This window comes from Larus michahellis, chromosome 6 (genome assembly GCF_964199755.1).
Source record: "Larus michahellis chromosome 6, bLarMic1.1, whole genome shotgun sequence".
Classification (NCBI taxonomy): Eukaryota; Metazoa; Chordata; class Aves; order Charadriiformes; family Laridae; genus Larus; species Larus michahellis.
This window is the reverse complement of record NC_133901.1, coordinates 73,468,139-73,494,479: the sequence shown is the minus strand read 5'-3', so window position 1 is coordinate 73,494,479 and position 26,341 is coordinate 73,468,139. Positions and strand designations below refer to the sequence as shown.

Below are 26,341 nucleotides of genomic sequence, written 5' to 3'. Positions count from 1 at the left end.
ACCTCCCAGCAGCATCTTCCAGGTTGTGCTTCAACCGAGACCCTCAGGAACAGAAGCCTGGGTGACCTACTTCAGGGTGAAACGTGTCTGGATTTTTCTTCTGCAGCAAAGTACTTCTAAAATGAATGATTATTGTACCCATAAATCCCCAAAGGATGGAATTCCCAACTTCTGGCCACGGCCACTCGTTCCCTCCTGCAGCAACAGCTGATGCGTACGGGCAGCCCTGGTAAACAACAGTTTTTGTTTGCTGACTTGTAGCAAAGGGAAAAACCCAAAGCCCTGCACAAAAAATGCTTTTCTAAACAGAATGCTTTTCCACGCTTCCCAGAGAGACGTCAGTGGTTCATAATAAAGGAAACGCTAATGATCCTACCCAAAAAAGAGCATGCCATAGCCATCGCTGTTGTGCAAGCAACTGATCATAATTGGCTGATCATAACTAATCCCCATTACCTGTAATGGGAGGGGGGAAACATCAATTACAGCTGATAATTAACGTCTGTGATGGGATGGTTTAACCTTGAAATAAGGCTGAATTAAATTTAGGCATGCAGCTGCCCCTGGTGAGAGCAGCAGCAGGACCCTGTCACAGACCCCTCTGAGAAGGTGGGATTGGGACCAGGCACAGCAAACAGCAAAGCTAACGAAATTAGAGAGCAGGTTTAATTAAACTGAGCAAGCATTAGCTTTCCTCCAGAGGAGGAGACACCAGTTCTCGTGTCAACGAGCTGCTGGTTTTCTCCGCGTTAGGTGTTCAGCTCTGCGGCCGCGGCAGGATGGCTGTCCCCTCGCAGGGACTGGGGTTCCGTGTCTCACTGCCCCTCGTCACTGCGCCACATGGAGCTGGATTCAGCTCTTTTGGACAATTCTGTGCGGCGTCTGGCTGGCGCGGCATGCTGCTGCAGAGCCAGCCGCAGCCTGCGGGCAGAGCAGAGCAGGGGCTGAGTCAGGCCTTTCCCCCCCAGCAAACAGCCTTCTCTTGGGGGCGTCGTGTGTTTCAAGTCTCTGAACGTACCAAAGCTTCTGCAGCCTGGCACCAAACCCAGACTTTTCTCTCCCCCAGCAACAGACCCCATTCCCAGCGGCACTCAGGCGGCCTGAGCGTGGCTCGGCGTACTGCTGCCTCGGATTGCCAGGGGGGCGTCACCCCCTGCCCGCTCCCCAGGCTGTCGGGAGGAACACGGCTCCACCTGACACATAACCTGTTCCCCATCCCACACCAACTGCAAACACCACCCTTCCCCAGCCCCATCCAGCCCCCCAAGACCAGTGGGCATGACCCACCAGTGGCTCTGCCATCACCCACCAGCTCTAGCCATGCTCCCAATTTCACTGCCTCGGGGGCCGTGGGAGCAGTCAGCATGCCCCCCATCACCTCCCGGCCAGGGACCACTGCTGGGGACAGCCTGACAGGGAGAGGGACAGGTCTCACGCTGTCTGGGTCACCGCTCCGAGCTCTGCAGGGGACGGGCAGTGGAGGGACAATACTCCGTGCCAGTCCCCGTCCAGGCGGCGCTGCCGCAGGGTCTGCCCACAGGCTGCCAGCACACTGACCGGCACGGATTTGACCGGCACAAAGCAGCCAAATGCCCTGCTTTTCCTGACAGCCTTTGTCCTGCCACAACCATCCGGGACCAGATGTTTGCTACCAAAGGGCTTTCACGTTAGTCTGGACCTCAGGGGCCACCCCAACACCCATCTTGTCGTCTACAGCATCGCCCTGGTGCAGAAGAGCCGCTGGCACAGTGCTCGGCGTGTTCCTCGACCTGCACAGCCCTCGCACGGCCCTGCAGCCGGGTACACCGCAGCGGCACAAACCCAACTGCAGGGAAAGGCAGCGTCAGAGAAAAGAAACTCAAAAACTGGCGTTACACGTGGATTCTCTGGGAGGAGAGGCTTGCAGATGCAGCCCGTGGAGTTTTCTTCCCACTGGGTATCAATTTGTAAGGGTGAACTTGCGTTACTGTAGGTTTTACAGCCATTTGTAAGCCACTCCAGGGACTGTATTACATTGAACAATTTTTTTTTTTTTTTTAATTTAAAAGATTTTTTCAGAAAGACGTCATAGATAGAAAGGTGAAACAGATGTTTCCCAAGGCAATTCCTGTCCAGTCCCCTACTCCTATTTCTTGAAATTGCTGCAATTATCATACCAAGAAGTGTTTCATATGTCAGGGACAAACCACCGGGGCTGAGCCAGGCAGCATTTATTAGCAGCTGACAATGTCTAGCACCAGGGAGAAAAAATGTCCTGTATATTACAATAAACTTCATCAGTTCCGCCTGGAGAAGAGAAGGCTCCGGGGAGACCTTAGAGCCCCTTCCAGTCCCTAAAGGGGCTCCGGGAAAGCTGGGGACAGACTTTTTAGCAGGGCCTGCTGTGATAGTACAAGGGGGAATGGCTTTAAACTAAAAGAGGGAAGATTTAGCCTAGATATAAGGAGGAAATGTCTTACGCTGAGGGCAGTGAGCCCCTGGCCCAGGTTGCCCAGAGCAGCTGTGGCTGCCCCATCCCTGGAGGGGTTCAAGGCCAGGTTGGACGGGGCTTGGAGCAACCTGGGCTGGTGGGAGGTGTCCCTGCCCAGGGCAGGGGGGTTGGACTAGATGATTTTTAAAGGTCCCTTCAACCCAAACCATTCCATGATTCAATCATTCACAGAGCGCCCCACGGGCAGCAGAGTGCACGGTCCTGGCATTCAGCAGCTGCCCAGGGGCATCGCCCCGCAGCAGCCGGAGCGCTGGTGATGGAAAACCGGCTGTGCCAGGGACGCAGGACGGACGTGTTTCTGGCCAGGCGCCTTCCAGGTTTTTTGGGTTTGCAATCCTTTCACATTTTCCAGTGGGAACACAGGTGTTTCACAGAGAACATGTATTATCTCACTTTCTCAGTCACCTTTTGAGGGACTTCAGAAGAAAACATCATCATCTGTGGAGTAAAAGCTGAAAAAAACCCCCAAATCCCCACTTTTTTGCTCCCCCATTACAGATTTTAACACTTAGTGTTGCTAATATAAACCCTGTTCTCCCCAGCCCCCTCTCACTTGGGCCATTACCCCAACTGCATAATCCATCTAATTCAATACATACTTACTTACACCGAGTTATTCCTGAATTTAAAAGCATCTTCACATAACTGGAATTAACACATGGATGTAACTCAAGGAAGCCACACAGGCTCCTCAGTTTGTCTTCATGCTTTAGGATACGCTCAGGGGAGCAGCACGCACCTACACAAGCGGCTCTGAACCCCACAATCGCACCCTCCCCTGCCAGGGAAGAGACCCAAATTCTAAAATTATCCACTCCAAACGAGCATTTTCTCAGCCCACTTTGTATCAGCAGCCACTGAGTAATTCACAGCAGATCTAAGATTAGCTAATGAAGTGCAGTGACTCATCAGACAAGCCTCCGTGCCGCTGGGAAAATTCAATTTTTCTTTAGCAACAGAGTTTAAGCTGTGGAAATTATAAATAAATACAGTTTGGAGAGGCTACAGCAACAGGAGGATTCTTATTTAAAACTCATTGATGTGTGCCTGTGATGTTTGTGCCCATGATGCCCTTGTAACTGCATCTGTGACGACTCGCAGGAGCGTGGGACCGTGCCCGGGAGGTTCTGCGGCGAAGCCATGGCTCCCGGCGCGGCGAAGCCACGGTGCCGAGCGGGAGAGGGTCCGGCCGAGCCCGAGCACGCCATGACAACGCACCAACCAGCAAAGCCTGATTTCAAACCGCTCATTAGCTCACACCCATACGCAAATTAAAACCATGCAGAATCATTACAGGCTTCTGCAAACGGTGGTGTTGAGCAAAATGATGGGGTGGAGGAAAGTCATAAACAGAGTCACAGCAGAAAGGATCCCCACCCCCACACCAGCCATACGACGCAGAACAAGGCCAAATTTCAGTCCCGGAGCAAAAATGTGCTCAGGAACCAGGTCCCAGGTGCTTGGTTGGGACTGCAGGGCTGGGACACCCCCCAGCCCCTGTGGGGCCGCCATCCCCCTGCCCGTCCCCTCCGCTCTCCCCACAAAGGCCCTGCTGCTGTCCTGCCCGAGCTTCTCCACCAGCACCAGAACCACCTTCACCTCTCTGCAGCCATTACACATTGGCTGAGCAACCTGGTGTTACTGTCATCATGGAATCACGGAACGGTTTGGGTGGGAAGGGACCTTGAAGCCCACCCAGTGGCACGCCCTGCCCTGGGCAGGGACACCTCCCACCAGCCCAGGTTGCTCCAAGCCCCGTCCAACCTGGCCTTGAACCCCTCCAGGGATGGGGCAGCCACAACTGGGATGGATGAATGGGTGCCATAAGCATGCAGGAATGATGCTGCATTTCAGGGGATTTGGCCCCAAATTGTTTCCCCTCTCTGGGCTGGGTGGTGGGAAACCCACTGCCCGGCACGGGGGGGCTGGTGATGGGGGGCTGATCCCTGCGCAGCCGCCCCAGCCCCGGCATGGCAGGGCCCCGCGCCCCCTCCAACATGGACACCCACACCCCGCGGGGCCAGCGCTTCATCCTCACACACCTCCAGTGTCACACCACCCCCATCAAGGATTTTCAGCAAATCAAATCAAACCCCCCCTTCCTCCCGCCAAGCACATCGGTGGGGGTTGCTCCATATTCTGTTCGGCTGCACTTAGGATTCTCCATTTCAACTGTATTCTGTTTCAAGCCACATTAGGCTTCGGTTATCAAAGCCAAATGCTTCAGGTTTTGGTGTGTAATGAAAAACAGCTTACAATATATGTGTTTGTCCTGAGAGATTGGTTTTGAAAACAACTTGCCCGACTTCATGTTTTATAATATGCGCTTCAAAAAAAAAAAATTTAGTTTAGGGGAAAGAAAATATTTTCCATAGAAGACAGACGTTTGATTGGATTAAAACAAGCTTCCCTTTTAACGAGGCTGGCTGGAGCGTGGCCGGAGGGGCAGGTGCCCGGGGCTGGTTCTCCGCAATGCCTGTCAGCCGGGACGAGCCACTCCTGCCCCGGCTGGAGCCCCCCGGCAACAGCTCAGCTCCCCCTGCCCCACCAGGGGCCAGACACCCGGGGAGTGCCCGAACGGAGAAGGGAGAACAGAAAAGCGTGAAACTTGGAGAGAGACAAAAGGAGAAGCTTTAGGAAAACATCACGGATGCTATTTAGACAGAAGCAGGTGCTGCGATGTTTTGCCACCATCATCCCAGGCTGCCCTTCACCCCTGCTGCCACCAGCACCGGTGCTTGGCAGGGATTTGTTGTACGCGGGGAGCACAGCAGGACCCACAGAGCGAGGGTCCCGAGGCGAGTCTGGGCCGGGACGGCAGCCCCGCTGCTGCCATCAGCCCCGGCACAGCCCCGGCAGCAGCCTGCCTGCGCCGCTGAGAGGGTACGACAGCTCCGGCAGCTCTGCCAGCCCTTACCGGCGTGAAACGGGCGCTATGCTAACTACCAGCCACAATAAAGCGACCGGTAGAAATCTCATCTATGCCTGAGGATCCCTGATGGAATTAAAACCATGTGGTTTTTTATTCTGCAAGTCACTCAGATGCTTTATTAGCACAGAACAAAAGGTTATTAAAATAGCGCATCCTTAAGAGCCACAATCCCAACACTAGCTCAGCAAAAAATCCTTCCCCTCAGCTAACCCGGCCCACAAGGGACCCTGCGCTCGGGGCGGCACGCCGCGCCTGGGCACCGCGGTCACCTCTGTCTATGTGGTGCTCCTCACAGGACACCAGGGACGGAGGCACCCACCGCAGGGGCACCCGCCGCAGGGACACCCACCTGACCGTACAGCTGTACGGCCAAAGTGATTAGTGCAAACCAAGGTAATTAAGCAGGCCAGCCGGGCAGGGACTGCGGCTCCCTGCTTGCCCCCTCCCCAGTGCTGCCCGGCCCCAAGGGCCCCAGAGATGCTGGGAGGGCTGGAGCCCCTCTGCTGGGAGGACAGGCTGAGAGAGCTGGGGGGGTTCAGCCTGGAGAAGAGAAGGCTCCGGGGAGACCTTCCAGCCCCTTCCAGGCCCTAAAGGCGCTCCAGGAAAGCTGGGGAGGCATGTCAGACGTGAGGCCCAGCACACGGTATGTGGGTTATGCACACAAAATCTATCAATTATGTTAGCAAAATGCCTTATTACAAAAAATACTGATAGGTTTAGTACTGGTTTGAATAATGTCAGAATAAAATACTGACCCCCCCACTGAAACCATCCTCGGATTCTGCAGGGCTTGCATTTCGGAAATCAGCTGTGTGAGCTGAAGCACAGCTGTAGGGTTCAGGAGGAAACCTCCAAAACCACAGTGCGGAGCAGCGGAGACTAAAATAAGACTTTACTACAGCAAGAATTGAAATAGACTGAAAAAGGCCCACCATTGCCTAAAACCAGGCACAAGTTTTAAAAGTATAAGGAGGGAAACCTTAAAAATTGAACAAAGTGAAATTTCACAGCATATAGGAACCTGTGAACGGCGTTCAGTGGGCAGCACAGAACCTACCACAGAGATACTAAAGACCACTTGCTACTCCTGAACATTGCATTTAGTTTTTAACCCAACAGCACTTTTCCTGTGACAGAACAAAAGACTAAAGTAAGCCATTCAAACTTCACATTATTAAAAATGACATTTAGAAACTTCTACGTTAGCTTTTTAAAATCAGTTAAGAAATGAACCATCACTGTGCTCTTGGTTTATGCTTTTGCATTTGCTGAAAAATTCTTTTCATTTATCTGCATAATGGCCAAGGCAAAAAAAGCAATTTGCTACAAGACTTTTTCTCTAAGCCTTGCCAAAACCAAAGACTCATCCTTTCACCGAGGTGAGGCGAGCCAGCTTCTTCAGCTCCCGCGTGCAGACGCAAAGTTGTGCGTTTGGTTGAGATGGTGTTTTGGGCTGGTGTTCAAACCCCCTGCTGGCACCGAGCCACTGATGCAGAGAAGGACCCCAGCGTCCGGTCCCCTCACACGCCGCCTAAGCACTATTTGCTCTGTTACCGTGTTTTTACTGAAACTCTCTCTAGCAGTTCTCAGTAAAGTGGGAAAAATCCAGTGACTCACCTCAGTGCTTATGTTCCACTCGTCTGCTTCATCCTGCAGGCTGGTGCTAACGGGGACACACGCGTGTCCGGACACCTGGCATCACAAGGGTAACGGCAAGCACAGGACTCCAGCACGTGCCACCTTCCAGGCCTCTGGAGTGGGGTCCCTCCCCAGCCCCCCTGCCGGAAAATGGCCGCGAACCAGTTCTCGAACCTTCCCACCGCTGACATGGGACCTGGCAAGGGGCAACCCTGACATTTTCCCCTTCACATCTGCACTGGAGAGGAGTCTCAGGCAGCAAGGCACAGCAACCCATAAGGGAAGACCAGGAAGGTTTCTCGCATGGATACCAGGAACTCCTCCACCAGCGCTGAGGAGCACAACCGCTGCTCTGGGGGCATGAGGTGACAGTGACGCTCCAGGCATTAGCAGAAGACAGACAGGTTTCCACTCTACAGTTAAACATCTGGCAGAACACGTTTATGTGCACCAGGGGTCTTACTACAGGGCCAAATGATCACAGGAAAAAACTCTGAGACATCCTCTCTTCAACACCTCCATCCTGGGGACCACATCCAGCGTTGCGTGGCGGAGGCTGGACGTGAGCTTACCTTCCCCGTCCCAAGCCGGGAGAAAAGCAGTGGCCCCAGGCACAAGGTACCAGGATTCTCTCTCACACCCATCAGAGACCGGACGTCTGGTCTTAAGGATGTTTCTGCCTTGTCATGGGACTTGAGGGACATCTGCTCGGGAGAGCAGCCGGGATTCACCTCTTGTTCTTGGCGTCTCCGCCAGCCACGGAGCAGCCTCTCCACGCGAGGCGGGAGCAGCCCTTCACGAGACAGGGGCAGACAAGCACTTTTCCTGAGTGTGGGGGAGTCAGGGGTTGGTTATTTTTGTTTTGCCTTTTCTTAAATAATGTTTTAAATGAACAGAAGGCTGCTTGTAACTCCCTTTAGCTCACTGCTGTAATGCTACAGCCAAAAAGCTTTGCAACACTTTTTGGCAGGGATTTTGTACAATAAAGGCCTGTGTGAGCAGACAACACAAAAACTACCTTACACAGCCATCAGCTAGCCCTAGGCCTAGCCCAAGAAGATGCTAGAAAAAAGCTCACAAAGAAACTCCTGAAGACAGACAGACGGGCTGAGAAAGGCAGAACTGTTCTCTCCGTGAGTGGGAACACTCACTGCACCGGAGCATCTTTGCCGGCCAAGGAGTCTGGAGATGGGCAAAGCGGACGCCCAGGTAAACAACTGCTTCATAAAGGCTTCACACAAGGTGCAGAACACATCCCTGCGCTACACACTGCTGTCCTTTTGGCACTTATTTTTGGAAAACAGGAAGCTTATTGATTTGTTTGCTGAGGTGGCCAAAATGGTTCTGGGGAGACAGATGTCCTATTTCAGCACTGCCTTTTAGCCTGCATGTTTTACACCACAGTCTTCCAACTGTTTTGAGGGAAACACATTTGACTCATTGTATGCTCTTACTGAGACTCAGCAGAAGGGGTTTTTGGTGTTGAACTCCTCTTGTTAAACTTCGGTGTCGTTACAGAGAAAAGGGAAGCTCTGACCTCTCTTGCTGACATTCAGAAGACCACAATATGCACCAGCATGAACCAGGAAAACACGAGCTTGTGTGTTTTCCGATCCGCTCGTTCTTCTAATTCGACAATAGTTCATCACAGTGTTTGCTGCAACAGATTAAGAACAAACAGGAAGCAGAATCTGTGCAACGATCCTGCAGCTCGAAGGTAATCTTCTACACGCAGACAACATTTTACCTACCAGCCACAACTCTGAACTCTTTTCTCCAGCACCAGAAGCAACAGATGACCACAAATTAATGCTTCTAGACTGAGGGAAACCAAGGGAAAGCTAGACCAATGCAAACCCAAAAAAAATAACCGACACAGTTTCAAAAGCTTGTCCAGAGGTCACTTTGGTTAGTGAACCATTTATACTCTAAATTTGGCACAAAGCTGTAGGCTGTTTGTTCACTGTTTTTTAAAGGCTGCTAATCATTTCTGGTCACATGTAAGGATGAAGATCCTTTCTACCCAACAGCATGGGTTGAAGGGGCCTTAAATTACACTCATTGACCGGGTGTGAACACAACAGTTACTTCAAAACGTGAAGTGACTCTCCAGTGGGAGCTGCTGGGCTGACGACCCACCTCTCCACACGCCGCAGGAGCGGGCCAGGCTGCGCTGCCTGCTCTTCCGGGTGACAAGAGACACAAGCCCAGCCAAGCTGGCAGCCGACTGCCTGTTCACGTACCTGACAACATACCTGACAACATTGAGTCTCTCAGCTCTGCAGTAAATGACAAGAAAAACTTTTAACATATGCAACGATAGCCACATAGTTCTGTGTTGCACATTTTCCAAGTTTTAATAGAGACAAAAGTGAGTCCATGGTACTTAAGACACTACAATGATTTCATTCTATTGCATGTCCTGCTCCAATTACATTTCTCAAGAGTACAGTATGGAGTAGAAGTTTGGTAGCTTTAAAATTAACAAGTGTGTGAAATCTGTAAGTAAAATAAGCAGCAGCAATATTTTTGGGGATTTTATCAAGAATAGCTAACTTTTAAGTAATAAATACATTCCAAGTTGTGGTTTTTGCTGTTCTCCTAGTTCATTGCCGTATGACTTGTCAAATTCTCATCCTAGGGTAAGATATCCTTAAGACTTTCCTGCCAGCCTCACACCAGAAGAGCCTCCTATCTCCACGTCCCGGTGCCTGTCACCTGTCCCCGACGAGAAGCAGTGCAAGCTGACAAGGAAGCTCGTCCTCCTGCCATGCGCACGGCAACCTCCAGAGTCTCCTGGGGAGCGTGTCAGGGTGTTTACAGACTTCGTGACCAGAGCTCTAGGAGAACAGCTGTGCTCTTATCTTCTGTTACCTTGAAGAAAGTGAAAGAGGGAGAGGTTACTGCAGGCGGCACGGAAGGGACCGGCATTAGCGGCAAGGCACACGCTCTGGGTTTCCTCTAAATATAGCCAGGAATTCTCCTGCTCCCAGCCGGCCCGGCAGGCAAAGCCAGAGCAGCTACAGCTTGGGAAGAAATTCGTCAAGTTAACAAAGCCGAAGTAAGAGTAGGAATTGTCTCCAAGATAGACATGATATGAATTTCAGTGACGATAATAAATCTTCAGTCTCTGGCTTAAAGACTTTTAAGTCCCCATTCGGGGTGGGTTACTGTAGGTTAATCTGCCACGAGTCCCTACGGAGAGAGCCACGTGAAGAACATCTGCCTCCACTTTTCAAACACAATCTATAAAACAGGATTATTCTCCCCTTGAGAGCAAGCCGTACAGAAGCTTTCCTAAGTACCTGCAACTGCTCAAGACATCGACTGCTGCTGCAGTGCCCCAGCCGCTGTTAATGCAGAGGCAGAGCAGCCCCGCCACCTTCTCCTGTTGCCCTCAGAGGGAACAGACACCCTTTCCCCTCGGCCCCCCGCCGCAGGCTCCCCTTCCTTCCCCGGACCACTGCTCCTTGCCGGCTGCAGAAGCAGCATTTGTGGTGGCAGCACCGCGGAGCCCTTGGGACAGCCAGCGCCTCTCGAAGGACCACGCACTGGTATGAAGGTGGCCGTACCCAAACACATCAGAGCACGACCAACCAGCCTTCAGGCAACGAGGGCAGGCGAGATGCTCATTACGAATTCAGAAGTGCAGAACAACGCACTCCAAATCACAGCTGCCAAGAGGTAAGGAGGCTGCCCAGGCTTGATGCCACGCTGCTGTCAGCGGGCACCTCACCAGGTACCAGCCATGAAGACTGAGGGCAGTGACAGGCTTGAAAAGATGCTTGAAAAGGCAGAGGGATGTGCCTGTCAAAACAACAAACTACTAAGACAGAGGTCCTCGTCTGTACCCCTGCCCGCAAGAGGCACTTGCGCTGGCCCTGCAAGTCAGGTTACAGAGTGGAAGCCTTGCAAGACTTCAAAGGGAGCATCCATTCATCTTCAAGACCAAGCGGAGAAACCAGAAGACACGTGAAACGACTCAGTGATACAGAAATGAATGAAAAAATGGCATGGAGATCCACACTTACACTTTTCAATTGCAAAAGCATCATTGCACCACACTTCAAAGGCAATTCAGTTTGAGCCAGTTCCAAAGTCTGACAGGCCCCAACACACGTCTGTGTCAAATCAACTCACGTGGACCAGTCAGAACCACAGGACACAGGCTCAAGTCCGTGTTCCTGACAAACAGGATTAATGCTACAAAGCGAGAGATCAAAGACCTTTAAAACCCCTTCACAGTTGAGGCTGGTGACTTGCAAGTACAGAGCACAATAAACCAAGAACGCCAGCACCAAACACAGGAAGACTATCACATTCCAGCGCTGCTGAAAGCGCAGCAGCACCTCTTCTGCAGGCATGGAACCAAAGTGACACCGATTCGCCGCGAGTCAGCATCCAGAACGACCTTCAGTATTGCCCACGCAGCTGAGACTCCAAAGAGCTGAGTTAACACACCACAAGCATCTGCCCTAAGGTCTAAGTTCCAGAGAAGAACTGCAAGCAGGTTTCACAACCTTTCACAACCTTCTTCAAATACCTTCAGTATTTGGCAGAATCATCCTGCTCCTAAGAAACTGGAATGTCTCACGACAAGGCTCTATTACCTATCATTGACAGAGTATAAATTTATACTTAATCCTGCAGGAGAATCTATTCACTTGCCTTCCGATGAATGGCGAGATTTTCAACAGCACACAACAACTTCACTTGCAGACTTCTTATCTTACATCTACCAAAGCCTCAGTGAGGTCCATGGACTCGGCAGAATATCCCTCAAACAATTTTTGCAAAACGTAGACCCTTTAGAGACAGATTACAGACTGAGAATATTTGGTCTAAACAGGAAAAACTGCACTTCCTCGTTGAGGAGGTAACAGCAAGCCCTCAGGCTGGTTTTATTCTTTGTGATTTTCAGACTTGGAGGAAGGAAGCATCAGGACAGAAGCACGCTGCCAAACCGCCTCCCAGGGAGGGCTCCTGCCTGGGCCAGAGGCTGCCCCGGCGCAGGGACTGGGACGAGACTGAGAGCAGCAGTTCCCCGAGATTACCTGGGGGCAAGGACCGCGGATTCTCTCCTCTGGCAGCAGAAAGTTGCTGCCACCGGCAAAATGGCAAACTGCTTTCAAGCAGCTGATGCTCCACGTCTCGAAATGTCGACGCCTCACCACCCTGCTGAGCGCTGTGTGCCTGTGGGCGGGAGGATGGGCGCTCGTCCCCAGCCTGGGGACACGGAGCTCTGCAGCCCAGCTCGGGGCAGAGGCTCGGGTGTCTGTTCTGAGCAACCCCTGAGCAGACCCAGGAGCTTTCAACATGCGTTCAAGAGAAGCAACACAGAGACAGTCACGCATACACTCTCACTTTGTTGTTGGAAAACTTCAGAGATTTCTGTTAAAAAAATAAATCTTCAAGACAGAGCAGCAGCTTGAACACCCCATTCTGGCCATTGCCGTAGCCTCGACACACACGAGTGATGAATACATAACTGACTGACTGACTCAGGACAACGGCATGATCTAGCAGCCTGCGCGCTAAGCTGTGTGTCGAAAGAAAAGCCAAGAAAGCTCTCCTGAAGCCAAGTGCTTATTCATAGTAAAAAAAATGAAGTTTTGGATCAAATACAGCCATTCACAAATTCAGTTTTAACAGCTGGAGCAGAGTGCAGAAAGCCGATTTATCTTCCGAGATCACTGCATCCCACGTGTGCTGATGCGTGGGGACCCTGCTCCCACCAGCTCTGCCCTCTCAGGGGACTCACGCTTTGACCCTTCAGGCGAGACAGGCGCAGGACACCCCCAGCACCCCCCCGCAGCACGGGGAGCACCCTGGGCCCTGCACATTTTGCCTTCATGAGAGTTCCAGGTGCAGCAGGAAGGGTTCCTGCCTGTACTGGTGTGCTGCTGGGCATCCAGGGCTGCGCCACCACCACCAGACACTCACAGACAGCTCCAGGTGAAGCCCAGGAGACACGCTGGAGTCCAAGACGGAGTTCAGAACCCATCTCTTTCAGCCAGTTTCTCTGGAGAGCCCCAGCCCTTCTGCCGTCATTGCCCAAGCCCCCTTACCCTGTGTGTCCTGGCAGGTTGGGAGGCGATGGCAGTGAGAAGCCTGCTCGTTTTCTCCACCCCAGCAGCTTATTTTGAGGAATATTTTCTAATCATAATGCAATTACCAGCACGCTGTAATTGAGCATCGCCAAATCAGTCTTCCTCCAGACATTCCCCTCGGAGGATGGACAGCGAGGCAGCCCTGGCTCAAGCTCGGGAGGATCAAGTGGTTGCATCTTCCTGCAGGCCTGGGAGGAGGGTCGGGGCTGGGGAAACCAGGGGGCTCTGACAGGCAGCTGGGCGGCTCCCGCAGCACTGCGCTTCCAAAGGCAGGACCTGCTTCACAGCCTGAGTCGCCAGTGGAATGCAAGGGGAAGGACAGAGGGGCCACTGCTGGCAGCGATCCGGGGAAAAGTCCTTTCTTCCCATGCTCTCCTCCTGCGGGGTGAGTGTGGGTTACCAGATTGCAGCTGGGACCCCCATCCCCAACCCGCCAGACGGGGCTTTGGAACCGTCCCCAACTCCCAAGGCATCAGCATCCAGCTGACATGAAGAGCCCAGCACCCATGTTCTCCAGTATTAAACTCTATCATCTGAGCATCCCTATGAAAAATCCTGTATCAGGTTCAAGGGTTTTCTGCTTTGAGAAAGGGCTGCTTTCTGCAGGAAGAAAAGGCTCAGGTTATTGGCTTGAATCAAAATAGAGCACGTCATCATTCATGAAGGAAGTTGAACCAGTAATTTTGCTACAATTAATTTCTTCAACTGCAGAGAACGCAGAGGAAATACGCTTTATAAAGAAAACAAGTCTGTCCGATCCTACAATAGCAAGAATCTAATGCAGATTAAACAGGAACTGGCATGTCAGTTAAAAGCATTCACTCCTTCAGAAATAATCAACTTAATGAAAAAAAGCCTTCATTAAAAAATTGTCCAGCTCCTCATTTCCAGGGAGACGTGCATGCCCAGTGCCCAAGGATGATTATGTGACTAGTGCTGGGCCGCTCTGGAGCTCGTGGGGGAACGGCTCGGGCACGAGATGCCGGGGAGCATTTGTGACCCTCTTGCTGAGGCAACACAAGCTGCGTTGGCTTGCACGGGCAGAGGAGCCACACAGACCTTCGCTCCACGCTGCATCTGCGGGGACCCGGGCACAAAGAGCTTTCTGCTGCGCACGGGCACCGGGACCCAGCCCGGCAGCCTCGGGACCAGCAGAGACCCAGCCCTTGCCCTCACCCACCAGATGGATGCCCATCCCCACCGGCGCACACCGCAGGATCCCAGCCTGCTCCTGCTCCGGGGCAGAGACAGCACCAGGAGAAGCAAGAGAGCACTTTCCAACTGACTGAAGAGCCATTGGGGTGCAGGGACCGTCCGTATGAAGAGTACAAGCACTCCAGGAGCTGAGACATTAAGCCCCATCTCTGTCATCACTGCCGGACGCGAGAAGCCCATTTCAGATGTGCATAATCTCAGGAGGTGCGAGTTCGTAAACTAGCTAATGCAAAGCCCACATATTCTGTAAAGGTACATATGGAGTGCAGAACAGATGCATCAAGAAGATTTAAAAAAAATAAAGCAGGCAGCAGCTCATCCTCATCTAGTTTGCAGGATACAGGCAAGCAGCTTCCTCGAGTCTTCTATTAGGCTGAAGTTGGAGGTCATCACTCAGCCCATGCACTCCCATTGACCCCGATCCCAGTGTCAGCGGTGGGCACTTGTGGAAAAAACAAAACATGTATCAAGGCTGAAAAACAAATCTGCAAGTTTTTCAACATTTAGGAGTCTTCACATCGATTTTTGGGTTCAAAGTCTTATCTTCCACACCTGAGCGTTAAAACAGGAAATGTCTGTGTCACCCCGTTGTGTCACCACACCTCACGAGCCAAGCAGCCGCACGTGCCATTAACAACGCATGGCTATTGCATGAAGGTCGTGTTCATTCCTCTCCTCCAGAGGAACAAGCACCCTTCTCTACACTGAGCTATCCCCGTTTCCAAAAATCCCCTCTTCCTTCTTGGCCCAAAGCAGCCTTTCTATGTGCAACTCAGAGGTGCTCAAGAGTTTGCAAACATCCACTTAACTGCAACAGAAGCAGGCTGAAGGTTTGAGCCCTACCCAGAAGGCAGGAGGAGGCCCTCAGGAGGGCTTTGGGCTTTACTCCCTGGGCTGAGCAGTGCTGCTCGCTCCAACGCGCGTGTCAGCTGGCCCTCTGACCGACCCCATCCTGCCCAACTCGCCCTGCTCGCTGCGAAAAAGGGACCTGTAGCCGCAGTTCAGACACCTGCATTTCTGTCTACAAATGAAACATTAAAGAAATGCAATTCGGGAAAAGCTGCAGAAGTGTCATTTTTACATTATTTGTAAAAGTTTTCAAAGAAACAAGTTTCCAGGCTCTTCATCCAGACATCTCACCACATAAGACACAGCACATCTCTCCCAGCCCGGGAAGCAGAGCTGCTCTGCGGAGCCTGGCCCCCGCGCACTCCTCTGAAACCTTGAGAGGGGGGATCCTGCCCCTCTGCTCTGCTCGGGGGAGACCCCCTGCAGTGCTGCCTCCAGCGCTGGGGCACCAACAGCAGAAGGACACGGAGCTGTTGGAGCAGGGCCAGAGGAGGCCCCGGAGATGCTGGGAGGGCTGGAGCCCCTCTGCTGGGAGGACAGGCTGAGAGAGCTGGGGGGGTTCAGCCTGGAGAAGAGAAGGCTCCGGGGAGACCTTCCAGCCCCTTCCAGGCCCTAAAGGGGCTCCGGGAAAGCTGGGGAGGGACTCTGGAGCAGGGAGGGGAGCCATGGGACCAGGGGGAACGGTTTTAAATTGAAACAGGGGAGATTTAGCCTAGATATAAGAAGGAAATGTTTCATGATGAGGGTAGTGAGCCCCTGGCCCAGGTTGCCCAGAGCAGCTGTGGCTGCCCCATCCCTGGAGGGGTTCAAGGCCAGGTTGGACGGGGCTTGGAGCAACCTGGGCTGGTGGGAGGTGTCCCTGCCCAGGGCAGAGGGTGCCACTGGGTGGGCTTTAAGGTCCCTTCCCACCCAAACCATTCTGTGATTCTATGATGAAAGCACCCATTGCCCCAAGCCCCTGACACAGACCCCACCGGCACTGAGCACACAGCATGCTAGTGTCACAGCAGAGGGACACCCACCCTCTGCTGACCGCAGGCACCCTCGGCTAAGCACAACTAGAGGCCCAAAGCTTCAGATGGGGCTTGGAGATCCTCAGTCCAGAGAGAAGCCTGCTGTGCTTCCAAGGGAGTCGTTAAGCCCTTTGGTTGATACAAATCTCCTTCGGCAGATGAAGTTACAGCTCACGTAAGCAGATCGCATTCTTGGGCATCTGTGCAGCTCGTTTACAGTTAGAAATAGCACAATGTATGGCCTGCTGGCATTTCCAAAAAATACACCTAGGAGCAGAGCGGAGGGAAAGAGGGGCAACAGATGGTACCAACAGGGAGAAGCAGCACGGATCTAGATGTCTCCAAAGGCAGTCGCAGTGGTCACAAGCCAAATGTGCAAGCGCTTTCAGGAACAGGAAAATCAGCAGGACGCCACCAGACGTGCAGCTCCAGACACCCAGCGCCGGGGCACACAAGTATGCAGCGCAGTCTATTTTAGACTTGTTCTCCTACTTTGTATTAGTGTGCAGGGACGCTGACTCCAAGCTGTTTGGAGGAAGACTGAGAAACAGTAATTAAGTTGGATGCTTGGTTTTAGTTGACTGAACCATCTAGCAACCATGCCAAGAAAAATCTCAAGCATTCATCTTCTGGGCTGAAATATTTCACGTGAGCAGGCAGGTGTTTTAAAAATTTAGCTATCACAGCAATCAGCACCACAACTTTATATAAAGTTATATAACCTTTTGCACCACTGGCGGAGCAGAAAAGAAGGGGGAAAAGGAAAAAGAAGAGTGATTTATGTTGCTCCATAAACTGCTGGCAGGCAGTACTGGCTACATGCACATACAAAGCCCTGAACATCTTTGAAGGTGAAGTCATAACCCAACGTTCCAAATTTTACATTAGAGCTTACTATATATAGCAAGTATGCAATAAGCTTTGATTTTGCTGTACATAGTAGCAGTGTGCTTTTTGTGATGAATGGCTCAATGTACTGATACTGAGGGTCTATTAAGCTAATAGCAGTAAAATTAAAACCTTCAAAAGCCAGTATTTTCAAGTTTAATGGTTTCACAGCCACAGCTTGGGGGTAGAGAGGATAAAGAAAAGGAGGAAGAATAAAGGATTTTCCAGACTGAAAAAACAACTGAATACACACACTGTAAACCTGTTTCATGCAGAGATGTATATGAAAATCTACAAGCAGTTTTTAGAAAAAGTTTTACTGCACGAAAGGGTTGTTTGCAGGGGGGAGGGACCTGTCCTGAGGAGCTATTCCGGAGGATGACGGAGCAAAGGGACCCAGCCTTGTGGCACTGCAGGGTTTGCTCAGGCTGCCGAGGCCCCTGCACAGACCAGCACCCTCACCACACAGCGCGGCCGGAGCAACACACGCTCCTTGAAAACCCCCTGACCCCCCAGCGCGATGTGTTCCCTGGAGCAGGGACAGGGCGACCTTAGGAAACACGGGTCTCCTTCCCTCTCGCGCCCCATCCGCGGCAGAGCTGGAGCTGTGGCCCCATCCGCCACTCGTCCCCACCACCACGGGTGACACCAGCCCCGAAGGGTCCATTCCTGCCCAGGGCGGGGGTTCCCCTGCAGAGCAGCACCGTGCTCAGCATGATGCACCGCATCTCTCTGGCGGCTGAACACAGCGCCCCGGGTACGGCAGCAAACCTGTGGTTATAAAACCAGAAATCAGCTGGGGCACTCATCACTGCGGCAGACAACAGAAGAGCAGTTGTTTGGCTCAAGGAATTTGAGCTTGAAGTTTAAATATGACATTATCAGGGAAGTGAACAGAAAGCAAAATGCAAAAGTACAAGAGACTTTCTTATTCCCAAGACAAGATGTCGAGGCGGGAGTGCCGAACCCTGCAGGACCAGCTCTCGGAGCGGGTCCCACACCCCGGCCTACTGCCCCGCCAGAGACAGAGGTGCTCGGCACGCCGCAGGCAACGCTCCAGTGCTCATGAGACTTTTCTGTCTGAAACAATCCTGGGGACAAGAGTCCCGCAGCTGACACGGGTGGCGGATGATGGGCGTCCCACCAGGCCCACAGCATGGCCTCGCGAACAGTGACGCAGGGAAGTCGGGGGAAGCAAAGCCGCCTCTGTCGGGATGGGCTGGAAGGAGGGCTGCCCCTTGCGCGTCGGGAGCTGACTGCGCGGGCAGCCACCCCTTCCCACCGGGAGCTCGGCACTGCCCTGGGCAAACGGCACTGAGATGTCTACCCTGGTGACACGACCGTGACTCCCTGAACATCGGCCTCAGCTGCTTCTGGCCTTCTCCCGGCAGGCACGGTGGTGTGCCGAGCTGTGCCCCTGCCCTCCGGCCACGGCTCTGTGGCACCAGCACCCCAGACCCCTCTTCAGCTGCCAGCCCAGGGCAGCAGGGAGAGAAGCAAGTGCCAGGAGCCACCCCAGGGAGCAGCAATCCAACCGCACGGCCCCCGGACACCCCAGGCCACAGGAGGAAGCCGCGCTGTGAAGCAAGAGCAGCCAGACCATGGCCTCCCTCTGACTTCCCAGCCCTCGGATGGGCTTTCCTTATGAGAAAGGCAAACGTCCTTCAGCCTGGGCTAGGGGCAACCAGCCTTTGTGCTCAAGGCAGCCACGGGGAAGGATCGGGCCACCCCCTGGCTCCCACCCTGTGGGACAGGGCTGCCGACACAGCACAGGGCCAGGTCAGGCTCTGTGGGGAATTATCAGGGGAATGATAGGATGAGAGGGAATGGTTTCAAACTGACAGAGGGAAGATTTAGCCTAGATATAAGAAGGCAATGTTTCATGCTGAGGGTAGTGAGCCCCTGGCCCAGGTTGCCCAGAGCAGCTGTGGCTGCCCCATCCCTGGAGGGGTTCAAGGCCAGGTTGGACGGGGCTTGGAGCAACCTGGGCTGGTGGGAGGTGTCCCTGCCCGGGCACGGGGTGGCACTGGGTGGCCTTTAAGGTCCCTTCCCACCCAAACCGTTCTGTGATTCTAAGTAACACTGTCCATTCCTAGCACTACCAGAGCCTTGGGTCTGGTCACAGTCACCTTCTGCTAACAGTAGAGGCCTGTGGTCATAAAAGCACAACGAGCGGAGTTTAACCAGTGTCTGGTGCTGTAAAACCAGGTAAGAATAACTCACCAAGTGCCGGCTGCTGCGCAGACACCTCGGCAGCGCGCACAGCGGCTCTCTGTACGTGACACGCGAGCAGAAGCTACAAAGCGCTACGAGAAGATGCTGGGTGGGCATTTTTCTCCTGGCACTACTCTCAACTAAGTGTCTTACAAACATGACTTCTACAGGTTGCTAGTCTGCCTGTTGTTTTTCCAGAAACCTTATTTTACTAGTCAGTTAATGCCAGCATTTTAATAAAGTATTTTGTTTGCAAAAACCATACAAGAACAGAATAATAAAAACATTAAATGATCATACCAGCTTTCCCAGCTCAAACCAAGCTTTTTTTAAAAAAAACAAAATCCAATTGCTTCCAGTTTGATATGCATCCACAAATTACCTGAATTGTTTGTGCATTTTTTCCAGTAATTACCCTCCACGCTTTGCAGAACAGCATCACATGCCAGCAGACAAAAAGTTTCACAACAGAAAATGTCAACAGCCACAACCTGCCATGCCCAGGGTTAGCACGAGCGGCGTTAGCAGAGTGCTGCTGCCAAAGGCACCTCCTGGACCCGGTGCTAACCATAACAAGCCCTCGTGCAGCCGCCGGTTCATCAGAGCACCACGAGTTTCACAGCAGCAAGGTGCAGCAGGACCAGCCCGACGCCTGCTCTCAGAAACTACTTTAACAGACATAAGGCTGCAGTGCCTCGAAAAGGCCTCAAAGCTTCCAGGTATTTAACCGTAATTCAAGTGTCATTGTGGTCCTATGACTCAGGAATTGCAAACATTAGTGAAAAATTAAGTTACACCCTTCAGGAAAGAACAGACGATGAACAACTGATGGAAACATTTCAGTTCTACCGTAGGGAAATTGAAGGAAAGCAATAAAATTCAATGGAGAGAATTAGGTTCAGGACAAGTCTCTGAAATAGTGAGTTGTTTCATAAGTGATGTACCAAAACACTAGCCATGCCGCTCTGATGGGCAATCTAAGCGTGACATGCGGAACACAGGAAGTTGTTTTGTTCTGCTTTTCAAGTTTTGAGCAACTGCAGTTGTTATCCAACGATCACGTCACCTCCAAAGAGGCAGGCAGTGCTGGCAGCTCACCTCAGGCGCACGGCAGAAAGCCACCCGTGGAAAGCCAGCTGAAGGAGGGTAATGAGATGGTGCTATGCGTTAAATGTACCTATACACCCATATACACAGGTTTGGCTGAAGAGCCCAGAGGGAAGGAAGGGTCTGGTCTAATCCAGGGCATCCCATCACTGTCTTCTTATCCTTCTCAACATCTTCTTCTTTCCCCCAGTTTACAAACCTGCTCCACCCCTTCTGCTCGGCACCTATAGCTCAGATGCCCACTGTGGCTTCAATAACCCAGGTCTCCTTTGGAGCAAGTGGTTCTTTTCCTTCTTGAGGCCTTGCCCTACAGCCTTTCACCCCGCATCTCCTGGCCAGGTCTTACCATTGGCACCACATCTGCAGTGGTCCTACTGATACGAACAGGCAGTGTTTTCCTTAGGCTAACGTGTGATGGGCAAACATCCTCCCGTTTTGACTGCCAGGTCTGGACTTTTTGCTGCTCCCGGCCACACGCTTTCCTGCTCTGCATGGACTGACTGGCATGGCCAATCTGACTGATCTGAAGCATGAGGTGCTTCTTCACCCTGCCCCTTCTCCTCCCCAGAAGCCACCAGACATGGCATACCAGCCCACCCGCAGCCCACAACAGCGCAGAGCGCTGTCAGTAACGGTGAGTTCTGGTCTGCTAAAGCTGGCCCAAGCTGCACACACAGAGTGAGGACAGTTCCGAAGAAGGATGAAGCTTTGCTGCTCCTTTAAATAGAGCACTGTTCGTACAGGAGTGATGGATTTTGACCACGATTCTCTCACTGGTGAGGACAGCGTATTCCGGGCCTCAGGTTTATTTATACTCCAGACCTAGCTAATAGGAATTTGGGTCCAATCCAAACGCTCTTGATATAATAAAGTCCTTATCCAGAGTTAAGCAGCATTTGAAGGGGCAAGATCAAGGATGAAGCTTAAATGCTGCTGCTGCCATTAGACATTTTTACTTGCTCAAGTGTCCAGTTGTCCAGACACCTTGAGCAGACAGGATGAATATGCCATGCTCTGTTTACAGGCTTGCTGGGATGGAGTAACAGCTCAAGCAAAGCAAGTCCTTCGTCACACTCAAGCAAGTGGTCAAGTCCCATGACAGAGGGTACAAAAAAATAAATCCCTTTTCCCCCGCTCAGGACTACATGAGCACTGAGCACTATAGTCCCACGGCTTTAACACTGCTTAGATAGAGAAGAACAGACAGGCTACAGCAGGAGTGGTAGCGGCTCGTGTACGTCCAGGCCTTCTAGCACAAAAAAAGAGCAGAAAAATTTAGGGGACGACATAATGAACCACAGTGTATAAAGCAAGATCTTTGACAAGAAGATTCTTCCTAATGATTAGTTACAGTTTTCAGACCCCTTGCTAACATATCACAAATGAAGTTTTGTCTAGATAGTGACGACTGGGAAGTTGTAAGATGATTCTAGATCTTATTCAAGCTGCTGGAGTTTTCCCATGGGCTTCACTGAGGGCAGCGTAGTAGGCAGCATCAACTGAAATTACAGATGGTATTTATATTCCCAGTCACACCACATCCTGTATTTTTAGGTACCAAAATTTCATCCTGAGCAAAGTTTTGACTATTTGATGAGAAAGGGAGTCCCATCCCCCTCCATGCTTGCAACCAGTAAAAGCAAAACGTGGAGGCATTACAGAGAACCAGCTCCCACCCTCTGCCCTCAAACAAAGAGCTTGCAGGTGAAGCCCAAAAGAATTTAATTTGGTGATCCAGGGCATTCCTCAGCAACGCACCAACTTTTCAGACACAAGCCAAACCCCAAGTGCTGTGAGAAACACTGAAATACTGTTCCCCAGTTAAAGGCAAATTTTTGTACAATCATTTTGAAGAGCCATAAAGAAAGTAACTTCACAAGAAATCCATACCAGAGGGGTCAGAGAAACTGCAGGGGAGCAAAGGGCCTCCAAGGGCCCTGAACTCTTATGGGTAACTGCTGGGCATCAGTACCTCGACATGATAAATATAATCTCAATTCCAAGAAGAGTTTTAGCTCTTTGAACCAAGAGATATTTCAAAGAAACTGGAAGTCTGGGAGCCATTAGCCCTCCAGGCACACAAGATTAGTTCTGACACAAACAAAGTACCCTCAACACTCGCTACACCCTCGCTGTAAACGGTGCTAATACATGACTACAATTTTATTAGCTCTTTGAACAAGCAGTGCTTGGTTTCTCACGATATCAACTGCTTTGTGCTCCCCCCTGGGAGCAGGGGCTCCAATTCCCCATGGTCCCCCCCCAAAGCTTTGGAACAAAAGGCTCTTATCACCTCTGAAATTACCACCACCAACTTACAGACAGGCGTTTAATTTTAAGAAATTGCCAACCTCAGTTTTTAAGGAAAAATAAATGCAACCAAACAGTGGAACGTTGATTAAAAAACACAAGAGGCTTTTTGGGGGAGGCATTAGTTCAGCAAGCACTCACCTGATACTGGAGGCAAAGCTATGTCTCAAACTGCGTTAAGAGATCCCTTATTTCTGGAGTCAGATGCTCTACTGCCTTTGCAGCTTCTGTGATAGCTTTCCGATACATCCCTTTCTTCTTGCGATTAAATCTCAGTTTGAAAAACTCAGAGAAAGGAGAGAGTTTTGAAACAGATAAGAATGACGTCGTTGGAGAACCAAACCATGATACCTTAGCTTCTCGCCACGAAGGTTCCCCATTTTCCTTCTGGCTAAGGTTTATGTCAAGAACACGTGCTGGCCACCATGGAAAACCATGAATTTTACCCCAAACAATATCCCCCACTGAAACAGTCCTTCCATCTTCTGTGACACATTTAGACACACTTTGGGTATGCAGTCTAACTGTCAGCGGCGGCACAATTTTACGCTCATCTTTTGAAGATGAAGAGACAGATGCATCATCACCAGGCAAAAAGTCACACAGTTCTGGTGATGTTACTTCTGAACTAGAAGACTTGGATTCATCTAGACTGTCATTACTACACACTGATAAACTAGAAGAATCTGCTTTTCTTTTACGATAATTCATAAGGAAAGCCAAGTTATCGTGTCCATCTTTACCTTGGGGAAATCTTTTAAAGTCATCGTCTTCACCTGAACTCCCTGACGATATCTCAGCTAAACTTCTGTCTGTGGACTCATCGTTGTAAAATGCGCCGGGATTGGACTCCCTGCTGTTCTGTAGGACATTTATTTCGTCAATAAGTTCTGCCTTATAAATTGAAACACTCTGACCATCATTTATGCGATGGGGCTTCAGCCGTATCTTTGGGGGTGGGACATCCGCACTGGAATGCACCGGCCGCGTGAGCTTCAGTTTTGGAATGGAAGCAAGCTGGCTGCCTGCTGACTTGTCCATTAAACATTTGGTTTCTCGACACCGTTCAGAGTCTCTGGTCTCCTCTTGGTCCTCCCCTCCGTTCTGCAATATTCGCTCTGGACAAAACGGTTTGACTGAGCCGTGAACCCGGGAGGGGATTTTGACAACTTCACCTTTCCCCTGTGGAGTACTGTAGGATATTTTTATAACTGGCGTTCGATGTACTAGTTCCCCAGAAAACTTGTCATCCTCTCTCTTTTCTCTTTTGTTCCTCTTCTCCGTGTAGTCGGAGTCACTGTGCTTTTTCTGCTCTTTGTCCTGAATGCTCAGCTTCCTCCTGGTTTTAGCGTTCTGCCTCGCTGTGTTTGCATCCTCAGGGTTCAGGGTGTTTTTACATTTCTCACAGAGCACCTGCCTTGGCCGCAGCCTGATGGTGCTCATGATAAGCCTTCCTGGGTCTCTGTTCCGCGACAAACGCCTCCTCGTCCTCTTTATAGTCCGTGGCGGTGGCTGAGGAACCCACTGGTTGTACGTGTGCCGCAGCCACAGCGGGCGAGGAAAGGGAGCTCCCTCGAAGTAGGGGGGGTACGGAGGAAGGCTGCCAGGCGGCGGGGGGGGCAGCAGGGGGGGTACTTGCTCATCCCCGCTTCCTTTGGGAGGCTTTTCACCAGCAGGCTGCGGCTCTGTCTCACCCTGCACAGCACCTCCGCCACCAGCATCTCCGCCATCAGCAACTCCGTTAGCGCAAGCGTTGGCAGGAGGGTCCTCGTGCTTGGGGAAGGAGGACGGGAGACAAAACAATCCGGACCTAAAAGAGGGTGAGAAGGACAGGGAAGGAAAGAGACAAAGAGTCAGGATGTTTGAAAGGTGTTTCTCTGGGAAGACTGTGCATAACAAACATGCTAGTTTTTTTTTAAAAAAAACAAAAACAACAGAACAACCACCACCACCCCCGCAATCCTCCGACAACTTCCACATACTAACAGCACAACATTTTTCCCTTGACTTTTAAAACAAGGCAGTCAATTCTGCCACTGAAAAAAATAACAGCATTTCAAAATTTAGGAAGTGCGTCCTACTCTTCTGCCAGAAAAGGCACAGAAATCAAAATCTCTATTTCCACAAACTCTCTGCACAAAGTTTTGCTCTAAGAAATCACACAAAGCGGTTTATTTTACCAGCAGGCTGGTAACGCCACGAGGAGGGCTGTGATACAGATTATGCAAGCCTGCTGGGAGCTATTAAACTTCCTTTCTTCACGCTGTACTTGCCTGGCTGATTTTTCAGCTTCTCATTCAAAATCTGAAAACCCAACTTGGACGGATAACTTGCACTTTCAAGGCACAGGTTCACCAGCACACAGCTCTGCTCCTCTGCCCCCGCTCTTTCCATATATGATGTTATTTGTTAAAATAAGGAATACAGAATAGCAAGATTAAGAATGATGATGTACTATTGTCCAACGCCAAGTCTCACTACAGGCTACCAAAGTCTGGATACAATATCTTGCACAGATACTGGCACAAGCAAATCCTCTGAAACACCTAACTGTGATTCATGTCTCTGGGTTTCTGCACCAGAATTTATGCCCTTGGCCTGACATTAGAAATATTATGCTAACACAGCACTTGGACAAATATTTGTCCTGAAACACCAACTCAGAATGGGCAATGCTCGCTATCTTGGCTTTCCAGAGAGAATTCTGTAGAGAGTACACCATTAGTGACATATTTCAGCTTTTTAATAACAACAAAATGCTGCATGGGTGAGCCACGAAGAGCTGGAGAGATGGAGAACAGTGACAGACCAAACACTAGTTCTGGTTTAGGATGCTCCACTCCCCATTGCCCTCCTTGCTAGCCACAGTCTTCCTTCCAGCCACGAGCAAGGGAGGGGTTTCTTGGTGGTGTCACAGAGACAAGGACTTTGCCAGCTGTTACACAGAAGGGCACCGAAAAGAAGCTGAAGGCCTCCACGCAGTCACACATCCCCTTATCAAGGGGAGCACGTCACCACCACGGGCTTGCTGGTGGAGAGGAACCTCCTCCCTCCACCCAGGCACCGGGCTGCCAGTGCCCTCCCTCCTCAGCTCTGTGCCCCGGCCACATGGCTCTGCTGTGGGAGGGATCCTAAAGCGACGTCTCTCCTTCCCACAGAAGCATCAGCAGACAGCAGCGTTACCAAAGGTGATGAACCGTCCGAGATCAGGGACAAAAAAAGAGCGGGGCCTTTTAAACATACCACAGGAGAATGGGGAACATGGATCCCATTTAATATGGCCCTAATCCACTGGCTTCATTCTCCTTCTCTCAGACAACTGCAGGCTGCATCTCTCTCACCTGATTTCCATGAAGACTCCCACCAAGTTTAAAAATAAAGCTTGCATAAAGTAGGCAAGCAGGAATTAGTCTGATTCCGGTACCAAGTCACTGCCCTTCTCTAACTGAAATAAAAAGAATCCCTGAGTTACTGGGACTCTGAATTAAAGTCCTTTCCCATTATCCAGAGTGAGAGTGCAAGAACTGGCTGTTTAGCTAACAGTTCAGCTTAACTGGGAAGCTCCAAGTTCGAA

The 26,341-nt window shown here is 51.3% G+C and overlaps 1 protein-coding gene across 2 annotated transcripts in view; it reads right to left on the bottom strand.

Moving 5' to 3' along the window:
* PWWP2B (PWWP domain containing 2B) overlaps positions 1–26,341 on the bottom strand; it is a 64,662-nt gene that overhangs the window by 32,281 nt on the left and 6,040 nt on the right. The window contains exons 2-3 of one of the 2 annotated variants that reach the window (XM_074591856.1): positions 22,909–24,577; positions 8,956–9,935 (exon numbers count right to left, since the gene is read on the bottom strand). In XM_074591856.1, coding sequence (XP_074447957.1) covers positions 22,927–24,577 — 1,651 coding nt within the window. In that variant the 3' untranslated portion in view covers positions 8,956–9,935; positions 22,909–22,926. Of the gene's footprint in view, positions 1–8,955; positions 9,936–22,908; positions 24,578–26,341 lie in introns of those variants that run through there. The other variant, XM_074591857.1, reaches the window with a different exon arrangement.